Source organism: Acanthaster planci, linkage group LG03 (genome assembly GCF_054643075.1).
Source record: "Acanthaster planci isolate LZ-2023a linkage group LG03, COTS_SCS, whole genome shotgun sequence".
NCBI classification, from domain to species: domain Eukaryota; kingdom Metazoa; phylum Echinodermata; class Asteroidea; order Valvatida; family Acanthasteridae; genus Acanthaster; species Acanthaster planci.
In genome coordinates, this window is record NC_141779.1 from 15,263,509 (window position 1) to 15,290,203 (window position 26,695).

General features: G+C 41.6%; 1 protein-coding gene across 8 annotated transcripts in view; it reads right to left on the reverse strand.

Annotated features, from left to right (window-relative positions):
- LOC110973138 (tensin-3-like) overlaps positions 1–26,695 on the reverse strand; it is a 78,610-nt gene that overhangs the window by 13,182 nt on the left and 38,733 nt on the right. For 3 of the 8 annotated variants that reach the window (XM_022223699.2, XM_022223697.2, XM_022223701.2), the window contains exons 4-18: positions 22,520–22,558; positions 15,969–16,013; positions 13,874–13,947; positions 13,375–13,442; positions 12,937–13,085; positions 12,385–12,507; positions 11,826–11,890; positions 11,069–11,265; positions 10,514–10,574; positions 9,633–9,835; positions 9,350–9,520; positions 8,084–8,655; positions 6,445–7,432; positions 3,879–4,221; positions 52–2,474 (exon numbers count right to left, since the gene is read on the reverse strand). In XM_022223699.2, the coding sequence (XP_022079391.2) occupies positions 52–2,474; positions 3,879–4,221; positions 6,445–7,432; positions 8,084–8,655; positions 9,350–9,520; positions 9,633–9,835; positions 10,514–10,574; positions 11,069–11,265; positions 11,826–11,890; positions 12,385–12,507; positions 12,937–13,085; positions 13,375–13,442; positions 13,874–13,947; positions 15,969–16,013; positions 22,520–22,558 (5,521 nt within the window). Of the gene's footprint in view, positions 1–51; positions 2,475–3,878; positions 4,222–6,444; positions 7,433–8,083; positions 8,656–9,349; positions 9,521–9,632; positions 9,836–10,513; positions 10,575–11,068; positions 11,266–11,825; positions 11,891–12,384; positions 12,508–12,936; positions 13,086–13,374; positions 13,443–13,873; positions 13,948–15,968; positions 16,014–22,519; positions 22,559–23,742; positions 24,093–26,695 lie in introns of those variants that run through there. The other 5 variants (XM_022223703.2, XM_022223702.2, XM_022223698.2 and 2 more) reach the window with 5 other exon arrangements.

Below are 26,695 nucleotides of genomic sequence, written 5' to 3' on the forward strand. Positions count from 1 at the left end.
CAAGACTTACCCGGTACTGAATGACAGAAGTTTTCAAAATCAAGTACTCACCAGCAATCCTGTTAGCCACTCTTCCCTCATGGTTGAGAGCATCCTCCATGTTAGACTCATCAATATGCAGGTCTACCTTGTAAGCATCACGGACAGGTCCAGAGGCGTTCTGTAGGGGTGCTTGTTGCCTGCGTTGTGTATTGGACTGGTATTTAGCATTGGTGCCAATCCACCCGTTAACTGGGTTAATCTGCCTCAAAGGGCCAGTTAGATCACCACCTCTGTGCACATCAGCCACATGCGTGTTATGTCTAAGGGTCCAAGGCCTGGCTGTTGCAGGGTCTCTGCTTTGGAGGTGAGTAACTTCCGACAGCATGCGAATGGCATCCTCCAGGCCGGCCATTAGGTTAATGTTACCATTGGGATTAGTTTGGCCCATGGATACACCCTCCATCACCCTCGGTGTTACATCACTAGAAGGTTTAGCATTAGACAGGGTGGGGCTATGGTTAGTTTGTCTGGATTGTGCATGTAGGTGCTGCGTAGGGACGGTACCCACGTTGTGGCTTCCCACTGGATGTCCACTGTGCGTCTGTCTTGGAACAGCTCTCTGTTGACTGATGGAGCTGCGTGTTCCTAACCTGTCAGCAGACAGTGCTCGGGGCTCCCTCTGGTCAGCATCATAGTCTTCCCTTCTTAGCCATACATCCTGACTCTGACTGCCACTTCCTCCCTCCAGCTTATGCCAGTATCTATCAAAAGGACGACCACGTACCCTTTCAGCAACTCCTTGCCTTTCAAAACTTCCAGCATTTCTACTGGACTGCCTTACATGTAAATCTAAAGGCTGCTCATTGCTGATCGATCCAGATTTTACACCAGGTACCCATTCGCTGTCTAATTTTTCTTTGCCACTTGACAAAAAATTTGGCCTGTTAAGGGAGGTGTGCCGAAGTGTCTGAATGCGGTCCATGACCCAGTTGTAGGAAGGGGCAGTTTGGACAAGGTGGGTGTCATCTCTAAATGGTGCAGGGTCTGCTTCAAGTGTGATATCCCCATTTGAAACTTGAACACACTGCTTTCTATGCTCAACTTTAGAGTTGGGATCAGGATATTGGGCATATTTTGGCTGAGGTGTTGAGGATGCAAAGTTTGGAAATCCAGTGGTTGAGATTGAACGTAGCCCTGTATTGGGGAGGTGATCATGAGTAAATCTTACACTCCTTGGCAGAGACCCATGAATAGCAAGTTTCTGTGATGGCTGACATGAGCCAAATTCAGAGGGGGTGGTCTTTACCCTATCAAAGGTCAATTTTGCATGAGAAGCAGAATTTGAATCTTGCTTGTGACTGCGCCTACGAGAACAGTGCAGAGGTCCATCTCTTGGCAGAGAGTGGTAAAATGGACCACCAAAAGGGGTGACAGTTCTGCCAAGCTGTGCATCGGATTCAGGAGCCAAAATAGGAGAAGTGAAGTGTGGCACCCCAGGGGGCATTGAGGTCTTGGTTTGATGCGTGTTAGAAGGGTTTTTGTCTTGGAAGCTGCTGTGTAGGGTCCTCTTGAACATTTGGTTCCTCGGGAGTGACTGAGATCGCACCTGACTTTGGGTTGACTTGGTTGACTTTTGTTTCTGCGAAGACACTCTGAAAGTGTTTGAATGCTGAGCCACGTCATGCATGGGGGCAGATTGGTTCAAACGGGAGTCGTCTACTGACCTGGGATGTCGGTTTGACTTTTGGCTTCTTGGAATGGAATGATAACGGGACATTCGCGGTGACTGAGAAGGGTGATTTGGGGTGGATTGAATAGAAGATGATCGCACAGATGAAGAAGCGACGGCTGAAGTGATTGGGGTGATTTCTACTATTGGTATAGTTTGAGATGGATTGTGGGATGGTAGCACATGTGAAGCAGCACGAGATTGTGACTCCTTCTGCACAGTTTTAAGTAATCCTCCCCCTTCCATTTGGGAGTTTCCCTTCCCCACTGGCAGCATGGTTTGACCCACAACTGGTTTTCTATAACTGGTCTCATGCCCGCAAGTCTCAGACACTGGCTTTCGCTTTAAGGTGGGACTCCCCCCGACACCCTTTTCCTTCATGAGCCCCAGCAGTCGGCTCTGCAAACCCCCACTTTCGTCCTTCCTAATCTCTTGCATAAATAAAACAGGGAGCTGCTTCACGTCAAATCCTGCTGTTTGTGGGAAGACCTGAATGGTCTTCTTTCGGGTCTGCGTCGAGGTGGTTGTGGTGGTTTCGCTCCCATCGGAGTCAATGATGACTCTCGTGACACTGGCAGACTTGACCGGGTCAGTTCCAGTCACAGTGGAGGAGAGGGAGGAAGCATAGCCCGAGTCCCGTGACAGGCCAGGGGAGGACTCAGCTGGGCCAGCGAGAGCGGGGTGCGACATATTCTGGGTCTCATCCCGTGTCCGGTCGTTGCGGGACCCAGAGAATGGAGTTGGAGGGTGATTGACAAATCTGCTGATTGTTGGGGATGCAGAGGATGGCATGCAGGTCATTCCAACAAGATGATGAATAGAGATATGGAAAACAAAAAGAAAGGATGGACGGACACGCACACGATCAGTAAACATGCATTGTACCGGTATACACCATGAAAAACAGAATTAGACAGAGATAGATCTAGGACTTTTAAAATGCTTCATCAGTGTCATTGTTAAACAGAAAGGATGAAAAATAAATGTAGGGCACCAAGGTGATATTATCGGGGAGAGTGATCGGAGTACTAATCAGAAATATATCTTGTTAATTGTGATCGGTAAAGCATTTTGCCCCCCCCCCTAAAATAACTTCTTCAATCTCACAGTGAACAACTTTAGTTTCAAACTTGTAAATTTAGTGAAGTTGGGGAAATGAAAGGTACATGTAGTGGTTTAATAGAAATGCGATGAAATGCATTTGTAAAGACTTTCACCGCAAAGTGGATTCAAAGAATCATATTCAAGTAAATCAGATTTGGTTCTATGTGATCAGATCCCAGCTGAGCAAACAGCAACCTGTAGGACGTTAACAATCACTTAATATACAAAGAAAGATAGACAAGGACTTTGGGTACATGTACTTGTCCAACATGCAAAATCACATGCTAACAACTCAGAGAGTGCAAATGAACATACATGTAGCAGCATGCTACCACTGCAATACATAACTGCTCCAGCGCACATGTAAATGTAATAATTCTGTCTAAAATTTGTGACCCTGGAATCAGTTTCAACTCAATACAGGCATGCAATGAAGAGGTAAACGACCATGAGAAATAGATTTACAATCAATATAAAAATGATAGAAAAATCAATCATAGAACGAATTGTGCTAGAAGTGACTTGATTTATAAATGACTGACGAACAACATTTGAAAAAGCAAGTTCATAGAGAGATACCTTGAGAAGCAATACTCCTCTTAAGATACAAATAATTGAGCAATCTGCATGTACCAGTACACGTACTAAACAAAATGACAAATAAAACCAATGCTGTCCAAGTGATTAAACTAATACATGTACATTGTACATGTACATGGACACCAATGTCAGCATGTAAACTTTCAACCTCGTGATTTCAGGGTCGCTTTTCTCCAACTGCTCTTGAAACTTAAAAGGGCTTATTCTTGTAACAGCCACTGCTATCTATTACTGTGATAGTGCAAGATATTTAGAGCAACATGGAAAGGAGGTTCAAGGACAAAAAATGTCACTGTTGCATTAGAATTGCCTGTCATTTAACAAGAAGAAGTGGCAAAATGGGAAGAGGTAGGTATCCCTAAGCACCGCCCCTAAAAATGACAGACCACTCTCAAAAATGGACCTCAACTGACAAAACATATACACTGCAGTAGTCACGTGTACTACGGAACCCCAGTCTTACCCAGCACTGTCCTTGGGAGTAGTTGAGAGTGGTCCTGCTGGTGGTAGTGACGTTACACCGTGCGTCGGAGCCTGCGGAGCGCGCTCCATATCCAGGCGCTGCCTGACGACAACCTGCTGCTCCCGGTCATAGGTTATATCTGAGGTCTGTCTGTTGAGAGGTCGTCGGTGCGCCTGCCATGCCTCGGCGTGTGGGCCGCTGTCATGCTCGTAGGTGTTGGGCGGTGTGAGGGGGCCAGGATCTGCAGTAGCTTTGGGTGAGAACTGCTCGTTGGTAGACTTCTCCAGGTCTGTTAACTGAGGTCGAGGCAAAAGGCCGTTGGCAGCACTGCTGGTGCTAACACCTTCACACAGTGCAAAAACAACTTGGTAACAGTACAGCAATAGTAATAAGTAATAGTGTACAACAACTATCAACAAACTTTGAAGTGTAACAAAGTGCGCCATGTTCTATCTGGGGTGTGAGTGGAATATAAAAGAAATTCATTTAGCTGAAAACAGATGAAATCGCAAGCGCGAAACATATACGGCGTGGGAAATTTTTGAAATGCAGATGGTCTGTGATGCATTTATGCATTTTACAGCCTCCTGGTGCAAAATTGATCATTTTTTTCTTGAAACTTAGCCTATACATATTTCTAATTTATTTTTTCTTCATATTTGTCTGAAATTCCTGAAGAGGTTAAAATGCATGGAAAGTGTAACATATATGGACAAAACTAATTTTCCCTTAAAATATTATAACAGCCAACAGAAAGTGAAAACTTATCCTAAAAATGAAAAAATAGCTGAGAAAAATCTGAAGCATTTAATTAGAGAACTTTTTTTCAGAAGTCTCACATCCGGTGGGTTTGTGCAGAGGCATGAAGTGTTGTTTGTATATGGAACTCTTTCCAAATAAACTAGTAATAGGCATACTGAAATTGTAAATATCGAGGTTTGTAGAGTGAGTTGGCCCTCTTTCCATCTGATCTGAGCAAAATTTCAGTTCTTGAAAGAATACATATCGCGTCGCACACGTACACTGCTTGTCCAGGCTTTTGGATTTTCCGGGCGCGGACCGTGTTGCCTGCCAGTCACATCTACGGTGCATTCCATTCACGTCGATTTCCGCAGATTCATAACTTGAGGATGAGTCTTATTAAAGGCTGTCTCCAAGTCAGAACCTCTTTGGACAATTGTACATACATGTATGTGTGCACTGATATTTTGATGAGTTTGTGTCCCAAAATTGTTTGAAAGCCCGTACAAAACGAAGCAAAACCGCACAAGAATGCGTGACACAAGAAGAACTTTGTGCGCCCCGCACCAGTTGTCATTAAGCCCTCTATAAGCAAAAGCAAAAATGTACTTATCTTACTACAAGCCGCAAATTAACAATGAAATGTATGCTACCACAAGTTACAGTGGAGGTTGTTAGTCACTACTGACACGTATATGAATATTGATATTTCTGTGACAGCCAATCACAGCACAATGACCGGAGGGTCTGAGGATGCTGTTTACACACAAGGCTTGATCCGCGCCGAATATATGCTCACACAGATTAGTATACACTGTATTCACGTATGGGACATGTGCGTGCACGTACAGTGTACATGTACAGTAGATTCAATCATGTGCATTACAGCACTCGAGTACTGTTTGGTGTCAGATCCCCATGCAAAGTTTGGCCTCGCTATCATGTATGATAGGAAAAGAAAAAAAAAAACCAGAAAAATCGGCAATTGCAACAGGAACAAAAATGAGAAAATCTGGCCTGTCGATAGCAAAAAAGCGGAAAATCAAATTCGGCTTTTTCAACAAAAAAGTGGAAATACGCTAAAAAGTGGAGATTTCACGTCCCTGGTTCCCGATAGCACAAATGTATACACGGCAAGATACAGCATGGAGGGGTGCCCCCCTTACATGTCCACACCTATGGATACCCTTAGACTCTTGACACATCCCCCATTTGATGTCTGAAAAGAATTCCTGAGATTCAGGTCAAACAATGACCGACACAAAAGGGGAGGAGTTCTCTCTGTCCCATATTGTGCTTCAAATGTAAAAATATGGCACAGGTGCATTTCAAACAGTTTAAACGTCTTCGATGAAAACAAGCTCACCTTCTATGACAGATGTTTGCTTACAATTTTATAGCAATCATAACCCAACCATCTCCTTAAAAATGTCTAGTTTTCTTTGACCACTGTGAAACTTTCTGAAGTACGCATTTAACTTACCCTAAAAAGCCCAAGTTTTGAATTTCTGACGTTAATCTTGATGAGTACTAATGCAATGATATGCCTACCATTAATCATAGATAGTTATTAATATCAACTCCTTATCCCTATTCAGAACTGTACAAGAATTAAGGATGCATTCTTCGTCACTAACATTATATGGACTTCAAGCCCTATCTGTGAAGAATAAGAGGACAAAAGAATAAGATTAAGAATAATAAAGACAATCCCCTGAAAACTCCCAATGGAATTTGCGGGATTAGGGAGGGTTACACACTTGCTTCATTTGATAATCAGTCATGCCCATTCAGGGAGACACATTACTACAAATGCAATAATCACCTGAGAAGTCAGTCCTTGGTGGGGAGAATGATGAGCCATAGGATGATCCTGGATGAGATGTGTCAATAAATAAAGGCTTGGGGGATGGATCCATCTGTCCTCTCCTCATCTGCAACTCCCTTTGTTTCTCTTCTAGCCAGCTAAGGTTGTCCGTAGGCATCTGCTCCCTCGGGGCCTGAACCTGGGGCTGTACTACAGCCTGTGGGGCTTTCTCGAAGACAGGTTCTTGTCTGGGTTCCGGGGCCTTGGGGAGTTCCCTTTTAGGGGTCTGGTGGGTGGGTTGAGTGACAGCCTCTTCTCGTAGACGTTTCTCTTTGAGCTTCTGTTGTTGCCGCTGAAGCCACGTCATTGCATCATCCCCGATTTCTGACGATGTTCGATTGCTGCCCGTGGGTGTTTTGGTCATATCACTGCCTTCCGGGAGCTTGACTGCATTATCCCCAGGGGAGGGAGATGCAGTCGGTCCGAGCGGAGATGTCGGATCCTCCTGGTATATGTACATGAGCTGCTCCTTCTTGGCTCTGAGTGGCTGTGGCTGCCAAATGTCTGAATGCTTGGCGCTGGAGGGGTAGCCTGGAGAAGTGTTCAGTTGCTGTCCAGGGGTCATGCCATGTCCAAGGTCTGCAACATCATGTGGCCTACTGTCAGGTGTGTATTGCTTACTTTCCTTCGTCACGGCATAGGTCGGGTTGTCATGCAACTGTGCAGTCCTGTGCACTTGTACATCAGGTATTCTGGAGCTTTCAACTTCTCCAACCTGACTGCGGGTGATTTTCTCCTCCAGAGGATCTTGCTTTCTCACTTGGCCGTGCAACTGGTCCTGTTTGGGTACTGCATCACTAATTTCAGCATAGGGGTTTTCAAGCTCTCCTTGCACACCGTGACTCTGGGGATGGTGGACCCTGGCGGTTGGAGAATGTCGCGACTCCAGGGGAGGAAGATGTGACATCTGAGCTTGAACATCTACAATCTTCCTTTTCTCTCCAACCTAAACGTACCAAGCAACAATGAAGAATAAAGTATGGTCATACAACTTAACTGCCACTTTACAGAAAATGAAATTTATCCCCCCTCCCAAAAAAGTGACCATGGTGACAGAGATAAATGACACTGACACCGTGTGCCCAGGGCCCACATGTAGGCATTGTATTTGTGCACATTCAGACAAAACTGGTCATATGTACTCGGTGTCAAATGCACCTCAGTGCAGACAAGCACCAGGTGCTGCACACTACACTCTAAAACACCACATCGAGAAGACTAGATGGCACCATTCGCTAATCCAGCAAGGAATCAGTCAAATCTTTTGTAGAGGGAAATGCGTGTGATAGTCAGACCTGTTTTGAGGGCTCTTAGGACTAGTTTCTATTCTTCAGATTATCACAGTTTTGTCAAAATAACGTCTACATAACTGAGCTAAAGTACCGTAGCTACAAATCATGAGCCAGAAGACAGCAACCTGTGTAATGCAAAAACCACCCAGTTGCCTCTTGCCAACAATCATTTTCACCCATGAATGAGTTACATGTATAAGGGTTAAGGGTTAAAAGTACATTTAATAAGTAGTGGAATGGCCTCCTTCATTTGCTGTTTTATCATATGATTGATCATTACAGAATAAGTAAGGCTACTTCTGTACCTCTCCTGATCCAATGCTATCAGGACTGCTAAGGGCTGGTACGTCCTCTCCTATACCCCGTAACAAATCATCAAGATCTCTCTTCTCCTTGTAATTCATCTCCCTCCGCTGCGCAGCCAAAGTTTTGGAAGACTCTGGTCCGTTGGACAGCTCCACGTTGTTGGGTTGCTGGGGCCCGTTTGCAAACTGGACAGAGGGGGTCGGGGGCTGGATGGGGCTCGGAGGGTCACTAGTCGGAGTACGCGGGCTGGGGGTCCGCCGTTTGATGGTCTGGTAGCTAGGATCCATCTGGGCGTTCATCTTTGCCCGCAAGACAGCCAGCTGGGTGGTCTGCATGGAGCTGCGTGGGCCGGTATCAAAGTCCAGGGCATTGGGTATCACGGGCAGCAGTTGGTTTGATCCCACAGGCGAAGTTGGGCCAGACGAACTGGGGCTGGTGAAGAACAGCTTTTCTCGCTGAATGGGACTGGGTGTCTTCTGGACTTCGGCATACAGGCTGCCGTCAGGAGCTGAACTATGGGGGATGTTGTTGTTCATACTGACTGATAAATCAATCACCTCAGGGGTATAGTCTGGCAAAACAAATCAAAACAAAATTAAACATTATAAACTACTGAGGAAGAGTCAGTGGGTTAACCCTCAAAGAGCCAGGTGGAGGGCAGACTCCAACCCCCCAAAACTCTGCTGTGCCATGCTCAATTTTTTTTTTTAACTTGGCATGTATATACAGAAACACGTCATCATTACAAATGTGAAAGTTAAACCCAATCGGACATACGATTTGGTCGCTACAGTCATTTGAAGTTTGAGACTACAATGTGCATGTGTGCCAGCCCGCGTGCATTCAGCACTGCAGTGGAAAAGTATACATTTTTTGCTGACCTGTCTCGTAAAAAAAAGGTGCTCCACAAAAATGGGAAGTTCAAATTTCCCAAAATTAGTATCCAATGACCGCAAAGAGTTACTCCAAAAACTCTTACATGCTCAGCTCCTGAAAAAAATGCACTGCGGCAATATTGGAAAACAAGTTGAGGGGAATACATCCCCCAACTCTTTTGGGGTTAAATTAGTCACCAAAGTACTTAATAGACATCATCAGCCTTTTCCGTTATTTATCAAGCTCACAAGCTGCCCAGCATAGACCATCCATTTTTTTCACTTTACAATAAACTACACTTATAGTGATAAACTTCTATAGTGTTATTAGAAACTGGGACTGGTCTGACGTAGGGCACTTGCGAAGAGAATCTTCTAAAAGAAACTTACCTCCTCCTTCTACGGTTTTGTCAAAGTTCTCGTAAGAGTCCCAGCGGATCAACGGATCATTCCTTTCATCCACTGGAAAGTTGTTCCCAGGTACATAGTCACTTCCATGAAGTTGGTCAGGCGTGTGGGAAAATATAAACTCCACCTTGGTGAAGTCAGGGAACCGAGCATCTGATGGAGAAAAAACCCCAAAAGATGCCATGTGAGTCAGTATGTATAAGTCACTGCTTTACTGCTGCGGCATTTTACAGGACAAAAATAACTGACATGATTAATGACTCACCAGTGCATGCATCGTCCAAGTCACTCTTCTGGAAGACAAGCCGGCATTCCATGATGGCCGTTGTGTGGAACTGGCAACGGAAGACCACGTCGCGTGTGGTGGCGCGGAATTTCTTGTGGTAACATTTGACCAGTATGTCGCCCCTGATGGGCAGAGCCTGGTCTAAACTGACAGCAAACCGGCTAGTTCCCTCTGGCACCGAGCTGTAACAGAGGGAGCAGAGGGCATTTACAAGTAGACTAGGGTTCATAGCAGATATGTACATGTAAGCATTAAAGGCCTACAAAAGAAAAACACAAACTCTGTTTATCACACTTCAAAGGCAGTTGATACTCAGCACTAAAGAGAAAAAAAAAAACACTCGCATGAATTTAATGTCACAAAGCACCAGCGGCAAAACTCATGACTCAGTTGAAATTGGTTGAACTACAGCAAGTGCAAAGCACAACCATTAGCTGACATTTGAAAATGGCATTTACCTTCTCTTTAATACCAATTACCAGTCATCCATCAAACTACATGTATTTCTTTGTTTGCTTTAATAACTTCAGCATGTCTTCATAATACAAAAAAACAAACAACTATTCATAAGATGTAATTTTTGCATCACGGAGATGTTAAGTCTACATTAAATGCTTTTGCTTTTCCCTTACGTATATTTATACTCACTTTATACAATAGACTACATGTATGTACTTTATAGACCAAGGACTATAAATGTAATGTTTGCTTGACAGAAGTACGTGTACATTCTTCATAAAAGTGAGCATTTCATCAATATGGCCACCAACAATATCGTCTTGTTTTTGACATTTCTGAAACCCCTGCAAACATCAAGCACCAACTTGGATACACCGTAGTCGCCGTAGAAAAATACTCACTAAACTCCCGATGTGAAGATTGGCTGCATTCCTTGGTATACTCTCAGGAAGGGTCTACAGCCTAGACCAAAAAAAAGCAAGCAGGTGGCCAAAAAAGTCACAGCAAGTTCAAAGAAAACTACACTGTACAGCAACTACAGTACAAGGCCAAAACCACATAAGATAACTAACAGCATGATGACCCTGATACTAAGGCCATGTCCGAAACGGGCTTCCAGAGCTACGGCTAGGTCTATTGCCTACGTGTTTCCATGCATTTCCAATGGAGTGAAGACCTAGACCTAGCTCTAGACAAGAGATTCGGATGCAACCTACGTTCGTAGCTTAAAGAATCTGCATCTGTTGTTGGGGGAAGGTAAATTGACCCCTCCCAGTCTGCACAGGGTTAATACACAACACAATGTCAAGATCTAATCAGGTATCCATAAACATGTACCGTATGTCTACAACAGCAACCATCAACAAAGAACAGGTGATGATGACTGTGTTCTTCGTGCATGTGATGTCGATAATTTGGCTCTTAAATATATAGTTCTGTCTACCTTTCTGACCTACCTCCATTGATGTCATAGTTGGGCACACCATGAATCAGCACATGATGCAGGAAGAGCGGGGCGCTATTGACCTGTATCGACTTGGTGAGGAGGCCAGTGAAGTAGTTGACATAGCGGTGCTGGGAGGGATGCATGGCAGACTCTGTCTTGGCCTCCATAAAACGCTTCATGGCATACCGATCCATTGCTGTCTCTAGACTGAAGGTAAGAGAACAATTTCATTCCCCATGCCATCTACATGTAACTGCACAGGGCTTTTCATGAAATATAGTCAACAATTGTTGACAGCAGGGCGCTATTTTAAATCCAAGGGATACATGGACAGTTGGACACCAAGGAGAAGCTCAGGGCGCAATTTACCTTTGAGTAAAACACAACTCAAACATCACAGCAATGGTCAATAATTGTTTTGTTACATCTTGTCATTAACAGTTTGTTACTGAACACTGAAAGATCATTATCAATGCTGTGAAAATGCTCTGTCCTGGGTAAAAATGATGTGTAAGATAGCATTTGCATGTTCTTTATATATTATGTTCGTTTCTACAAACCTGCCTAATGACCAATCAAAGCCAAGAAAATTGCAGCATCCATGGCACAATATACATGTGACACTCAACTTTCGTGACATTTTTCAAGCAAGTCATTGAAGTAACTTGCCAAATTTTCTAGTGCAAAAATGAAGACCGCCTTATTTCTATTGTAATGTAAACAACAGCAAAGCAGATTAATAAAAGACTACATTTTCACAGACTTACTTTGAGGTGATATTGATGTAGTTCATGTAAGCCAACACCACCACTCCGATGGGACCTCTCCCTCCCTGTAAGGGACCACATTTATTGTCATGGTTACCTGATTGTGGTCAGGGTCTGCCTATGCTATGTACTGCCGTTATTTGTGATTAAAAGGTGACAGCTGACAAGTTTTGAGTTGAACAAATAAAGTAGCATTCAAATCAAAAGTACAGGTACATGTACTGGGAAGATTGCCCACATGAGACCAAACACCCCTCCTTTGATAAGGTTGAGGGGCTGATAGGGTATTCCAAGGCAAATTTTGTTGCGCTGCCAATAGTAGTAAAAGGAAAACCGTACTATGTCAAAAATTGCACATACCTTTAACAATCTGAACATCTAACAGCTAAGCCACTGAAATTTTAACTGTTTGGATCTTTGACTATTTTCCATCGTAACAGTGTCAGAAATGTGAAATGTATCTCATCTTCGACCCACTCCAATGTTTTTTAGCCTTTTGAACAAATAAAACATTTTTATCATGCTCAAATTCGTGTGAAGATACAAGTATGCCATGTACCTTGCAATGGAGTACTACTATGTTGTGAGGGTCAGCTTTTAACCATGTCTCAATGTGCTTGCAGATGCTACAAAGCTTTTCCAGTGATGGAGCCAAGTGGTCCGGCCAGCCAAGATCATACACCTTGGGATAAATGAATCACAAGTTACTAAAATGGTCATGCAATACTGCTAAACGAGGCATACAGATTAAAATTATACATAGACTTGCATGCATCTAAAATACGGATACAGCATTGTCGAACCATAGTCCACCTGCATGTACCTGTACATGCATACATATGAAATTGATTACCCAACTGTAAAACCTCTGGGGGCATTCTACAGATCTGGACAAACTGGACCTAGCGAGTTGTTGAGAGATATGTGAGTATTCAAGGATGCATCACTGAGTCCGTTGGGTTTTCAGATTTACCAATAATAATCATAATAATCACTGAAGTGCGAGTTTCTTTTTCTTGCACAAAAGGAAGTCCATTTCACCAACATCTTTCAGCAAGTGTGACCAGCTGAACTCATCGAAATGGTCCTGGTGAAAAGGTGGCTCACAAACCTGAGGATTGAGTTGGTTGATGTCGTGCCGTCTCTGGGACAAGTTGAAGACAACATATTTGTCCTGGTGCTTGCTTCTCAGCATTCTCACTACATCCCGCAGATTGCTGCGATACTGGGCCTCCAATCCACCCGCTGGAAAAGACACAGCTGATGGGGGAAATACATGTAAGCACCCTCATTGAGCCTACTTGCTTTAGATCAAAAAGACAGATAGATTCCCACTCCTGATGCCAAGATAATTTTCTTTGACAAGACGCATCCCCCTCAACAAAGAAGAGATAGGCTTCTGGGAAAAACTTTGCACCTGCAAAGAATGTACATTTCCAAAGAAAATGGTAGCGCATTACTCGGTACATTTCACATCAAACTTGCTTGAAGCTTTGTAAGCACACAGTGTTTTCGTGGAAGGACATCACTGCTACTTATACATATTTACCTATCAGCCTTTCTGTGATGTAATCCACATCCAGATCAAATGAATACCTGATATAGGCATCCCCGCCACTACACAGTGAAAAAGAATGAAGCATATGAGTTTGCTTCAAACAAACAAACAAACAAACAAACAAACACGGAACAGACCCACGGTATGTTCAAAATTATTTGATTAAATATGATCAATTCTTCAGAGAAACGAGGATAAGCAGGCAGGAACTCAATGGTATGGATCATGGACTTGCTTGAGAACAAATTTTATAAGCACATATATGCTGAGCATTTATTAGCCGGGAGCCAATCACAGGTACACGTACCAGTAACAAGCTCTCATCTATCGGGGTAGCAAATATTGCACAATTTGTAGGCATCTAAAAAAATACCGGTACAGTTGTACTGGAAGATGCTCAAACTTGTGAGTGGATCCCAAGCACTCACTGGCCCGAATCAGGTCCCCAGGAGGATAAGATCACAGCATGCACAAGTTTGCATTTGATTACCTGGGGTGCTTTGCCACCTCTGCGTGCACGTGAGCCGTCATTTTGTTCCTATTACTGTCTAAGGGTGGGCTGCTCTGTATCATAAAAATTAAATCGCAAGAAAATTGATATGAAAAGTGGATACATGTGCATATATACAGTAGAAGTCCATGTACATTAAGAACAGCTGTTTGATTTTGCATAAGATATTCTTTGTAAAAAGAAATATTATTTGTCAAATTGTAAAAGTGCTTCAACCCCAGAGTTGGTGATATCCTTCCGACTCATTATATATGTTTAAAATAAACAGAAATGAGAGTAATGATTTTGCATAAATCAGCATGAACAGAGCTTACCCACCATCCACCATATGTTATATTATACTCATATGTTCCAAAACCTCAAACGCTCCTCAATACATATTCAAATTAACGCCAGAGTTGTTCTGTTTGTGATCACAACAACTGATTCAACATCTGTGCAAGGCAATCTGGAAAAATCTTTTGACAACACTGAAATGCCAAGGTGAATAATGATATTTGCCTCCCAATCATATTTCTCAACACATGGTATATGAAATCTATATCACTCTATCCATACAGACGAAGAGTTCTGCCTCAATATCAAACACACAGGTTCTACATGTGTACACTGCTGGGCAACATCATAGACACAACCATGTGTATGTTCTTACAAATCCCCCCCCCCCAAGTTACTGCTTAGCTTACAAAGTTTTAAGTGGTCTGGTGCAAGTTTTCACCTCCATGATTCAGCTACCTGTATTAAATGTTAAGTAGTTCCATTTTGATTGCTGCGGTGCACACCTCTAATATGAATGCAGTTTGGCATTGCACATGTATACCAGAGTGCATACAATGGACATCTACATTGATACCTGTCCATGTTTTAATACTAGGGCTAATTCATACCATAAATAAAAAAGTTGAGGTTTCAAAAAGAAATGTCTTTTCGCCAATTCAGTGCTAACAATTTAAAACTCTTGGAGCATTTGTATACTTAGCACTGACATCAACATTAGAGGGATCCCAGGGATGTTTTGAAGCATTTTGCTTTGGAACTGTAGCTTTGCTTTAATTGGTCAAATCAACTACACTCAGACTGGACATTGTTTAGACTTCTCTAGCCCTTCGTAGCGTACAGTATATCCCTCACTTTACTTAGTGCGGTGCCATGGCATGCACAAAAAATGTGGAATTTCTCAAGAAGCATGTTTGTTGAGTGAAGCAGTCTACGGTAACCGCCATGAATGTACAGTATGTACACGTCATTAATGGATACACCGGTAGCCTCAGGAAGTTGTTGATCAATGTCCAGTACAAAGGAGGAACTAATGTTGCCAATCGTTCTTCCTCTGAGTAAATAAATGACTACTTAGGGAAATACTTTCAAAATCTTGGGAAATGCCACGTAGAACACTCAACTGACTGTGAACCCAGATTACTTGTGAAGAATTTTGTAAACACCTTTCTTTTTTTTAAATTGTTTATTTTTTCTTTTACGTGTAACTCTTTTGTCACGTAGAGTAAACTGTACCTTTGCTTTTTTCTCTTATAGAATGTTTTTTAAATAGAAAATAGTATGAAAACACATGCTGCCTTCAACTTATAAAAGTATGACACAAGAGAACAGATGAAAACATTGCTATTAAAGCAAGCTTTTAAAAATCATCATCATAGTTTTGAGTCTTGAAAGTTACAAAAAAGAGAAACCACCCTAAATTTTTGTTGAAAATTGGACTTCAAGGAGAGGTTGGATAGATGTGTAACAGCTACATACACTGGTCCTTACTGCAGCCTCACTCTCAAGAAACAAATCATGAAGCATGAAGCTAGAAATGGCAGTACAGGGCCTTTAACTCAAGCCAGACAGGAAACAATGTAAAAGAAAGTATATTTTGACAAACCACTGAATAAGGAAGTCCTGCATTCCACTTTGCTACAAATCTTGACGGGCTGTTTCACACCGATACATGTACTGGGGAAGTTTTTACATGTACATTGTAATTTATAGGCCTAAGGTATGGATAGGTCTTATTGGCCACACAAAAGTCTTTGAACCGACATGAACTGTAACAATAAAAGAATACTGAACTTACAAATTTCAGTTGAGTTTGTTGCGGTCTGGTGTCACCGTTGCTGGGCTGCAATCAAGAGAAAATATTCACCATCAAGTGAGAAATAATGTGACTTCAGTCAGAAAAGTCAGAAATTCAAACATGTACCGGTGTATATCTAGTAAATGAGTATGGACCAACACACTATCACTTCAGAATGATTGGAACATGGGTTTGCACTGAAGTTTTGTTGTGGTACTGGTGCATTCACTGAAAAAGGGATTACCCATACATGTAGGTACGGCACATAGAGATCACTGCCAGTGCACAAACAAGCAGATGTATCTTAAAAATCTTTTATTGAGACTTTTGCTGAGGCCCAGTGGGGAGTCATAAATTGTTGTATTCCCCAGAATGTCTGATTTATGGCCAATGTGTTGACCCATGGGTTTGGTCTGAGTTGTTCCCGTGCATTTCAAAACAGAACATACATGAACCACAGGACAGTGCAAAGTCGGAAGGGCGTTTTTCTTACTAAAGTGTGTTACATTTATGCAATCAACTTGCCAGTGTTAGCATTGTTATTGAGAAAATGTCTGCCTCATGCGTAATTCATGTTAAATGAATAAATGTAACATTGGATGGAGATCTGTTCTCAGGTTTTTGAGATGCCTTAAAACAGTACTCAACATGATCATTTGTGATGAGCAAAATGAGTCCTTTGTTGAATGTACATTTTTTAAAAAGTCTCAGAATTAAATTTCAAAAATCAAATCTCTTCACGTTTCAACTTCCATTGGGATTTTCATAGAAATGACATTGACACTGTATACCTTTCAAAGAATTGAAATTCAATGAATTGGCCTGGGTCAACAGGCAAACTAAACAGAATTTTGATTGATCACATTACATTTTCTGTGAGAAAAAAAATTTGAAACTCTGGATAACATTTGTGCAGAATTTCCTGGAATTAGTGTCTTTATTTAAAGCTGAGAAAAAGGATCATGTAACCAAAAATACAATTTCTGAAAACTGGGTAGTCCTCTTTTGGCATCTTTCCAGCAAAACACAGCAGGAAGGCTTGAACAATCAGACACAAGCCAACTCGCATGAAAGCAGACACTAATTGGATGGCCTTTGACAGTGTTAGGCAGGATGCTGCCAGCCAAAGTTTGGACTGCTGTGACTTTGCCCGTTTCAGGTGCAGATATTGTCTTACACCAAAGGCTGATGAACTTCTGTTGGAGATTGGTTTTCGTGTTTTTTTCTTTTCTTTTTAAGGCTTCGCATCTGCATGGAAAAAACAGGTTTGTTTTACTGCTAGCATTTCTCGATCAAACAAGCCACAAGTGTAAATCAAACAGAACAATTTTTGAGGTTTTTTTTGGTTTGTTTTTTTAATCTTTTTAAGGTTTCGTAACTACGTGGAAACCAAAGTTTTTTTCCTGCTCGAATTTTGGGCCCAAAACCCCACAAATCCAACAGAAAAATGTTGCTTCTTTTTTTGTCATTCCCTAGATATGACGTAAATAAGACTGTGTTTGCTGGGCTCCAGTTATGTGTTTGAAAGACCTTGAGCATAATCTAGGGGATGAAGGGGACATGTTGAAAATTCAGGGATTAAAAAAAGAAGGAACACCCCACTCATTCACTGTTACCAAGTTCAATGTGGGGGTTTTCCTGAAGTCTCGGTATGTCATTTTCAGCTCAATCTTGAGCCACTGACTCTGTAGTGATCTTTGCTGAAGTTTCAGTATGTTCTTTCCACAAGAACATAAAGTTTAAAGAAATCTGTGGCCAGGGACTAAAGTAGGCCAAAAAGTAGTCACACAAAATGTACTTGCACAATGAAAACACACGACCACATTCACACCATAAAATGTCATAGATACAAAAACCCAGAGTGAAAACACACCATTCAGGATTTTGTTACAGGAACTCAGGCTTTGTCGATTTTTTAAGACATTTTGTCTGACCCCCATCTGCCGACACTTGGGTCAGACAAATACATGCATTTGAAGTGGTTGGAAACTATCCAACATCTCACTATCACTGAACACTGTGGGAAACTAAGCTTTAAGAAATGTGCCCACAGCCTCAACATTGATTTCCACAACAGAAGAAAAGTTCTTTACTCGAATGGGTACACTGCATGCACATAATGTTATTAAACCTCCAGATTGGGCCAAAGATGTCCCAAATGTACATGTAGTTTTGACAGTCATATCTGGTGAGCATGAAATGATGACAAGCCATTGGCGATGAGTTGACAGGGGTCATACCCCAAACCAAACCGCATCAATTATTCATCCCTATCAAGGATCTGGAACCACTTGGGATGAGAAAGTTACTGCACTGTCAGCTACCAGTCTCAGCAGTGGTGACTCAATCACAACTAAAGTACATGGTAGTGATGTACATGTACATGTTAGGCTGCATCAGAGTGGTTTGCTCAGGTTAACACAAGTGCACTCCTGAGCGCACAAATGGCAGGAGTATGACCTCACGGGTGAGCAAGAGCATTCCCTTGATTAGGCCGGGAGTGGAACGATGCGTCCCCCGTCTATTTACTTGATTGTTTGTGAAATTATGTGATCCAAGAGTAAGGCGCACATAGTGTTTTACCACACCCCAAAGCATCAAGAGTAGCACATACATGTACATGTACTAGTACAATGCAACTGTAAGGTTTATGAACTTTTGACTTTGGGAGTTACGTGTAGTTAACTGTAAAGTGGACAACTCTGAGAAATGTGCAAGGATTTAGCACCGGATGAAAAGGTACCGAGGTTCTGGACAGCACATCTTTCTTTCAGGAAGAAACTGCTGTTTTGTTTGACAAATGATTTTTTTTTTTGGCTCTTTTTCTAGGCACGGAACCCCCCACTTTACCTCTGGCATCAAAAACAGTCCATACGTATTCCACATCAAGGCATGAATGTCCTCCATGGTCTATAAGATGGTGTGTATTGATCTCTTGCCCAATACATGTACATGTTTCACTGTTGCGCATCCAATACTATCTGGTTATAATGTACCTCTGGCGTCAGTGTCTAATTCAGATGATACAACGCCTTCTGTTACTTTACTCTGCTTGACGGTAAACTCATTAAGCGACTCCAGCTTGCAGAATGTGAACACGCAACGCATCTTCATCCTATGAAGCAACCTCAATCCCTCGTCACATAAAGCAGATACTGAACACAGATGCACAACACGTTAAGTATGTTTCAAATGCTTTCGCATTTTTAGGTATGTTTCAGTCGCACTTTTGGTTAACTCAAAGCACAAGCCTTATACGGACCGGTATGTTCCTGTACTGTTGAAGCCTTAACATGCATGTGGCAAGCACAAATTTATAAGGTAAAAAACTTTGATGTATTATTGTGAGGAAAAAGCCACTTAGAAACTCTACAAAAACTTTGGTCTCTGCCTGTCAAAATGGTCCGGTAAACTTTGACAGTCTCAAGAAAGTATGTTGCTTGAGGCTGCTTGTAATGCAATACAGGAATACCCTGAAAATTCCACAGACCAGATGTTGCCATCCGTCATTCCCAAAATACCTTTGTATGCTGATCCGATTTAGTATCGGTTATGATCAAGTCTTGAGAGATGAATCACCACTCCATGAACAATTACTGTAGAGTACTTTAAGACATCATCTGTTGAAATACATTTCTGGACTGTTGTGATGTGTGACATGGCTTTTTTTAACCTGAGAGATGAGTAGAAATAAGCCAAGCCAAGACAAATGCCAGCAAGTGAAAAATGATATAACAATAACTAAGTGTAATCTTTTAACTGCTTTAGCAAACAAGGACATTGAGAGGTTACATTGCTCAGCCGTACCCAACCCGTTCAGTTTGTGTGGCAGAGGGTTTATTTATAGTTTTCAGGTAACGGAAAAAAAAGTTTATTTAAATACTTCTTTACAAGATTTTTGCTGAAGTTTTTTTTTCTCAGAGATGTGGATATGGAGCAATGGGAAAATTGAATCTGTAGCTAGATGTCTAAAAGATCTACTGTAATCAAGACACAGTCAAGATACAGGTATGTAGCACCAACACAGCATGAGAGCCTGTTAGTTAATGAAGTAGATATACACCTCTCAACACACGTGCAAGCTTCACAATTATCAAGTACATATTTAACAAACAGCACTGTGTCCTGCATCATGCATGTGCCTAATTCCACATCACCATATTCATTTTGAAAGGGGTTTCGGCTCCTCTGGACAGCTGGGACCCATGCTGGCATGTACGTGGCTCCCCAAGTTCTCGATTAAAAATCCTCAAACTGCTCAGGGTCGTGAAGCAGACATCATGCAAGGGAGACACAGGCTGCAGAAAAGCAGCCAGTGACGAGTGGCAAGGCTGGCTCCCAGACAGTCTTCGCACCGTGACTTTGGGAGAGTAAGGCCAGATACAAATCACATCCTCGGGGAAATCAATATGGAGTCCTTTAAGCTTCCAAGCTGACACATTATTACAGCCTACTTGGAGCCATACAGCTCAGATAAACACTCTTGGTGCAGGGAAAATTTTACTAGTCTTGATTGTTGTTTGAAGAGAAAAAACGTTGTTCTGAGGCTCAATGGATGAACTTTGAAATAAAAATGTCATGCACAGGGACAGCTTTTGTAGTGCTCTTGCCTGTACTTTTCTTATAGAACATGAAGGACAGCATTGTACTTGTGTAATCTGTTGTACTGTTGTAATGTAAATTATCAACATCCTCCGCACACTGTTGAAGAAAATTACAATGAGAGAAAAAATTACCCCGACTACTGTACATGTATGTTCATGTACATGTAATGCATGTACATGTAGTATCATTTTTCAGTCCCACAGACACCTCAGGTAAACCCTAACCACTCCGAGTGGAACAATAGAGGGCGTGTGTTTTTGGTGCTCACCGCATAGGCGCGCCATGAGGCGTGCAAGTATATATGCTCGTTTGACGCGGAGCATCTTGAGTACGCGTAACTAATTCATTGCAGCATGTATGGTCGTTGCGTACACGCAGGACGCGTGCAAGAACCGGCTTGTAACCACCTGTCTTTCTTTCACTGATTGACGGTGCATTCAAGCTCGGGGCGGACACACAATGCCCAACTTGAGGGATGAACTGCCACTGAATTGGGATAGTACATGCACATGGGCAGTTGTTACTTTCTAATGAGTAACTCTGACATCTCTACCAATGGAAATGAAGGTAAAGTCTGAATTTCTGATGCTAATTTTCAGGTATGTAAAACAAAATGTAAAAGTACATGTAAAAGTGTATGTAATCTACATAATGAGTTAACGGGTGCTAATGCATAATGTTGCACATTGTACCAGTAGGTCAAATCAAGGATTGTTCCTTCCTCCATGGTCAAACGGTCTTGTTAACCAGTAGCCCATTGGGCAAGCATGCATTAGCACTCTATAGAGATTGGCAATTGCACAGATCCAATTTACCTCAGGGTATGGGGCTCACTGTGATATCTCTGATAACATGGCACAGTTACAAGGCAAAGCTATATTGCACATGTACTTTTTACATTCGGCCTGAATTTATGTGGGAAATTGAGCACGACGATAGATGTTGTTTGCCAAAAGTAAATTTATTGATCAAATGAACAATTCATTTCGCAGTGCAACCACAGTCAAACTGCTATCAACAAAGAGCATGTAATCAGTGAATTCAACTGGACCTGAGGAGATTCGTGTCTAAGATGAGTACACAGCTACATTATTAGAGTTATTGTGTGCCACCTCTACCGGTGCAAGGTTTATTTGACATTAAAAACACATTTTTCTGTCGCCTATCAGGCTCACAAGTACAGTACAACTTTTTTGGGGCGGTAGTGAATGCAAAATAATTGCACTGCTCAGGAAAAAAAATGAACTGAGATAGGTCATGCTTTATGGGACTCAGTATACCAGTACGTGTAGTAAAGCTATGTACGTGGATAACGAAAAATAACTATAATTGATTTGTCTGCTGGTTGGGTTGTTTTGCTGACAGATGGTTGGGTTGCCTGTCTGTCTGCCTGGATGTGTTATCCATGTTCGGTTCTTCAGTGTAGCCATGTGTAAACACAACACCGAATTGGAAATTGAAAGTTCTGAAAAACTTTCTATAATTTTAAAGTTTTTTTTTACATTTACCATCTGTGTGTGGGTTACAATGTGTGATTCATGAGGGACATAATCCAAATTAAAACTAGTGAGTTTTACCCCACCGGAGGGTTCAAACAGGTTGGAAAAGAAACTTGAAAAATAAGATGTTGTTGGTGTTAGATGAGATGGTCCAGCATTAAGCTACGAACGCGTTGGCATGGGAACTGAACTTACAGCACTTAAATCACAACCTGATGCTGGGGGAACTCTGACAAAACGTATGTCCCTTGAGATACCGGTAAGCTTGAAAATACATCTTTTGCGTCTTGCCATTTTATGTTAATGATTTCAAGCGCATACATGTCACAGAAGCTAAAAGTTCTCTCTTAAAATCAAGCCCTTTGCTCCAATAAGTATCAATTACATCTGCAGACAGGCAATAATAAGACACACTCCGTACAAGTGAAAGGGAAAGACAGTACTCACCAGAGCATAATTTACTGATGGCTTACATGCTGCTGTGACCTGAAAAATACAGTAAAAAAAACAGAAAGTACTGAAATGAATAAAGTACTTCAATGTCAAGATAACAAGCACACTTACAAGTATTTTGTCAACATTTTTCCTCTGCAGAGCAGGTAAGTCATGGCGAAAAATCAGGAGCAAAAGCTCATACTTCCTCTTTTTTTCCTGAATGTGTGAAGAAAAAATTATTTTCAACGTTTTAAAGCAAGATGTATTGAGTGAAAAAGCATGCCAATTAGATATCTGCCATTTTTCCAACCACTTACAGTAGCAGTACTTTCTAAATGAATGACCTGTCTTGTTTCCTGATAATACTGTTGACCAGGAGTTCCATAAGAATTGGAACTTTGCACAGAATAGGCCATGTGACCTTAACACACAGCAAATTAAAAAGCTGAGGGTGTCAACACCTTTTCCACATTTTATTTCACCCTTTGATAATGTACATGTATGGTACACTATACAATATGCATCTATGTATTTGTGTATATGTACCGTCGTAATTAATTTAACAACACACAGCATTTACAGTTGAGCTAAACTGAAATTAACAGCGAAATATTCTCTGGATCAGTGGAAAACAGAGAGAACTGACAAAATTCCATTTCAACGCACCTATCTCTGAAAGCGATAACCCTCAACTTTCCGAAGTCCTTTAAAGTCAACCAGATTTTGTAAGATTTTGAAGGATTAATACAAGTAGAGCCAAGAACATGACACTGGTGTTCCTGCTCAGTGAAAGATATGGGAGATTCCAGAAGGGTCTTGGCAAAATTGGCGAGTTGGGGCTAAAGATTCGTTTATTTAACCAAAATTAACAAGCAAAATGCTAAAAGCTTTTGATTCTATTTCATGGCAAAAATATTCAACAAAAACTTTAATTCGTTTGCAGCTGACATCCACTGCATAACACACACAATGACGGATTTTTTTAAACTACGGTTGAAAGAGAATCAAAGAGTGTTTGAAATAAAAATGCAGATTCTGTAACACGTTGGATTCCAGATTGTTCTCATACAATGCTGATGTTGAAACTATAATTCACTTTTGCGGTTTGAGCTTACTAGTTACAAACAGAGGAAACATACCATACAGGAGATTAAAGTAAATGTGATCCGCAGAAGTCAATTTACCAACCCACAACAGCACAGCAAGACAACCATCAAATGCAGTTGTCAACTCACCTACCGGTATGCGAAGCCCTACAGTCCACAGTTAAAGCTATGTACAACTGTACACGTCGATCAACAGCTCCTAAAACATCATTCTCCTAGGCACACTTGACTTCCCAGGGAGAAGTGCCTCTATTCTAACAAGGCACTTTCACTTTCATGGGCAACTTTCTCCAGGAATTGATGATACCAAACATCTGATGAACTGGAACTGGCTAATGAATTAACTTGATGGTTCCATGCCAGGAAAGGAAGAACACACCAATGCCGTATATTCCAAAAGACTGGGGCCGGACTATTTAGACAAGGAAGACAAACTTGACTGTGCCCTACACTACTGCACGCACGCAGTGCACAAGGCCAAAGGGACCCACAGTAAACAGAGACAAATATGGAGAGAGCCCGCTATGCAGATTCTTTGCATGCTTGGTGACTTGGCCGACTCTTGTCCTGCAGCCTGAAGGGGCTGCAATCAAATCTACACTATGAAACCAATGAGAACCATCTGCAAGACATTTGAATATTCTAATTTTTGCGGGGTTTTTTTTTGTTTTTCTTCTCTTGCAGAAAAACCACACAGATGATATTTTGATTGGAATCTCCACACCCCACAGATGGGAATCACATTAACGGAGACAGTCAGACTGCCAAGTGCAATGCATGGGCAGTGCTTTGGGAAGCTTGTCCAACGTAAATTCATCTTCTAACTGAATAGTACAGATAGCATTTCAGCTGGCAATGGCCAACCAATCAAATCAAATTGCCTGTACATGTACACTGTATGTAGGGAGTCACTGACCTTCTGTGACATTTAAAATTGAAAGTAGTATGGAAGGCTTTCATTTGCTCTTATTTTCACTGAGATAGATAGGATTCCACTGAAGATGCAAGCTGAATGCACATGCAATAAAGAAATGAAATGATTTTATTTACTTCCAAGTTGGTGGCATAGAGAGTTGTTAAGACAAATCCCATGCTAGCACCATTTATCATACTTTTTATTGTTTTAGTTCACATATGCAAGGGTTTTTTACGCACACAGAAATCTGGAACTCAGGCTGAATTAAAACCAGAAACAAAACTGACTCATGAACAGTGCTTTTTCCTCAGACAGGAGATTTCTAGTGTTATGTACATGTAGATGGTCAAGCTTGTTAAGTTCCTGTATACCTGAGCACTGTAACAAACTCCATGGTTTGATTGCAATGTAAATGTTAGTACAATTTTAATACCAGCCTGTTACTACAAGATCTCAATTTAGAAAGTACAACAAACTGATGCCACTAAAAGTGTAAACGAGATCTGGCAAAAATTCCATCGAGGTTTGAACTTCAACTAATCGTGCACTGTGCCCTGTGCACAGTACATCATGGTGCCTGGTTACACGTACACTGATACATCATAATGCACATCTGGTCAGCTGTGACGCATTAAGAAGTGCAGAGTCATAACAAGTCGTTATACGGCCTACAACAAATGGGGATACTTGCAGTTTAGAAGTGGTGAGAGATGTGACGGACAGCTAGGTACATGAAGACGGGTATGAAAAGGGAGAGCTGCACAGGCAATTCCTTTCATTACTTCCCACTAACATCCGTGTATATTTACTGTAAGATACATGCATATGGTAAAATCTGTCAAGCATTTTATTGTGAAGTCAATCACTGAAAAAAAAAAGGCGAGCGGACAACAAATCATCACGTTAGAGCAACGAGGTTGTATCTCGTGTACAAAGCGAATGAGAGTTACGACCTTACTGCACTAGCTGACACAACAAAATTATATTTTACCTCATTCAGCATTTCAGCGTACATGTACATAAAAAAGAGGAACTTGAACACAAATTCTGTACGTAAACCCTCACAATGCTGGTGTTTGAAAAGTTGCCCTATGACTCAAAAAACTTGCCTCTTCCTGAAGTACATGTACAGTGCAGTACTACAAAGTAAGACTCCACCACAGACAAGTGAAACTTGGAGTAAGGACACACAAATTGAGATTCCTTGGGAAAAGGAAAGCACTGATGCTACAGGTACAAAAACAGCTAGTTCAGCTAACATTGAAGGTCTCGATCCTGAGTACAGAACACTGTAATCCAGGGAATCCCTTAACCCATGTGTAAAGCACAGGCAAGCAGGGCACAACCTTTCAAATTAGAAGCTACTGGTACTGTCTTCAAATTTGAGGAAACCATCAAGAGCTTGAATTAATCAATTTTGTCCACAGTTGGCCTGCTTCTTCCATCTGGCTACAACAAACTGACTCTGTTTCCGAGACAGAAAAGTCTGTCCACTTTCTGTGATACAGAAATCACTAGCTCTACAATAGCCAAATTAGTGCAGTTTTTACACACCACCGTTTGCTCAGCAGAGATTGTACATGAATAGATGAAACAGGTTGCCAATAAAAATGTCACACAATGCATATCAAACTGCTGGTGAAAATTTTTTACTAAGCCTGCTTACTCTACTTAGTAGAAAAGCATAAGGCAGTATGATTGGACAAAAGACTGGGGATGGGGGGTAAATGTCTTGCAATATTACACATTCATACGAAATAAATTCTTCTAGCTTAGAAATGATTTACAGTGAACGGCCAATGTACTAATATACTTGCATAAGCATTTTTCTTTTTCAGGGAACAGTAACATACATTGTGTAAATTGCAAGATAAAGTACCGATGCTTGTACATCTTCAGTGTTAAAAGAACAGGATACATTTTCACTCCCGCAAAATGTTTTCCCTGATGGCTCTCCAATAAACTACACCAGTGTAGGTCTGATTACTCATTCTTTCCGATGATCTTGAAGACTACCTCAACATTTGAGGCATGAGTTATTGTCCAATCAGGAACAAGGGCAGGCATGTTCCAGACATGACAAACAGAAAGTGAGAGAGTCACTCGTAATTCTTGCTTCCAGAGCTAACATTCAACTGGAGGCATTCTGTTGGTGCTTGAGCTTTT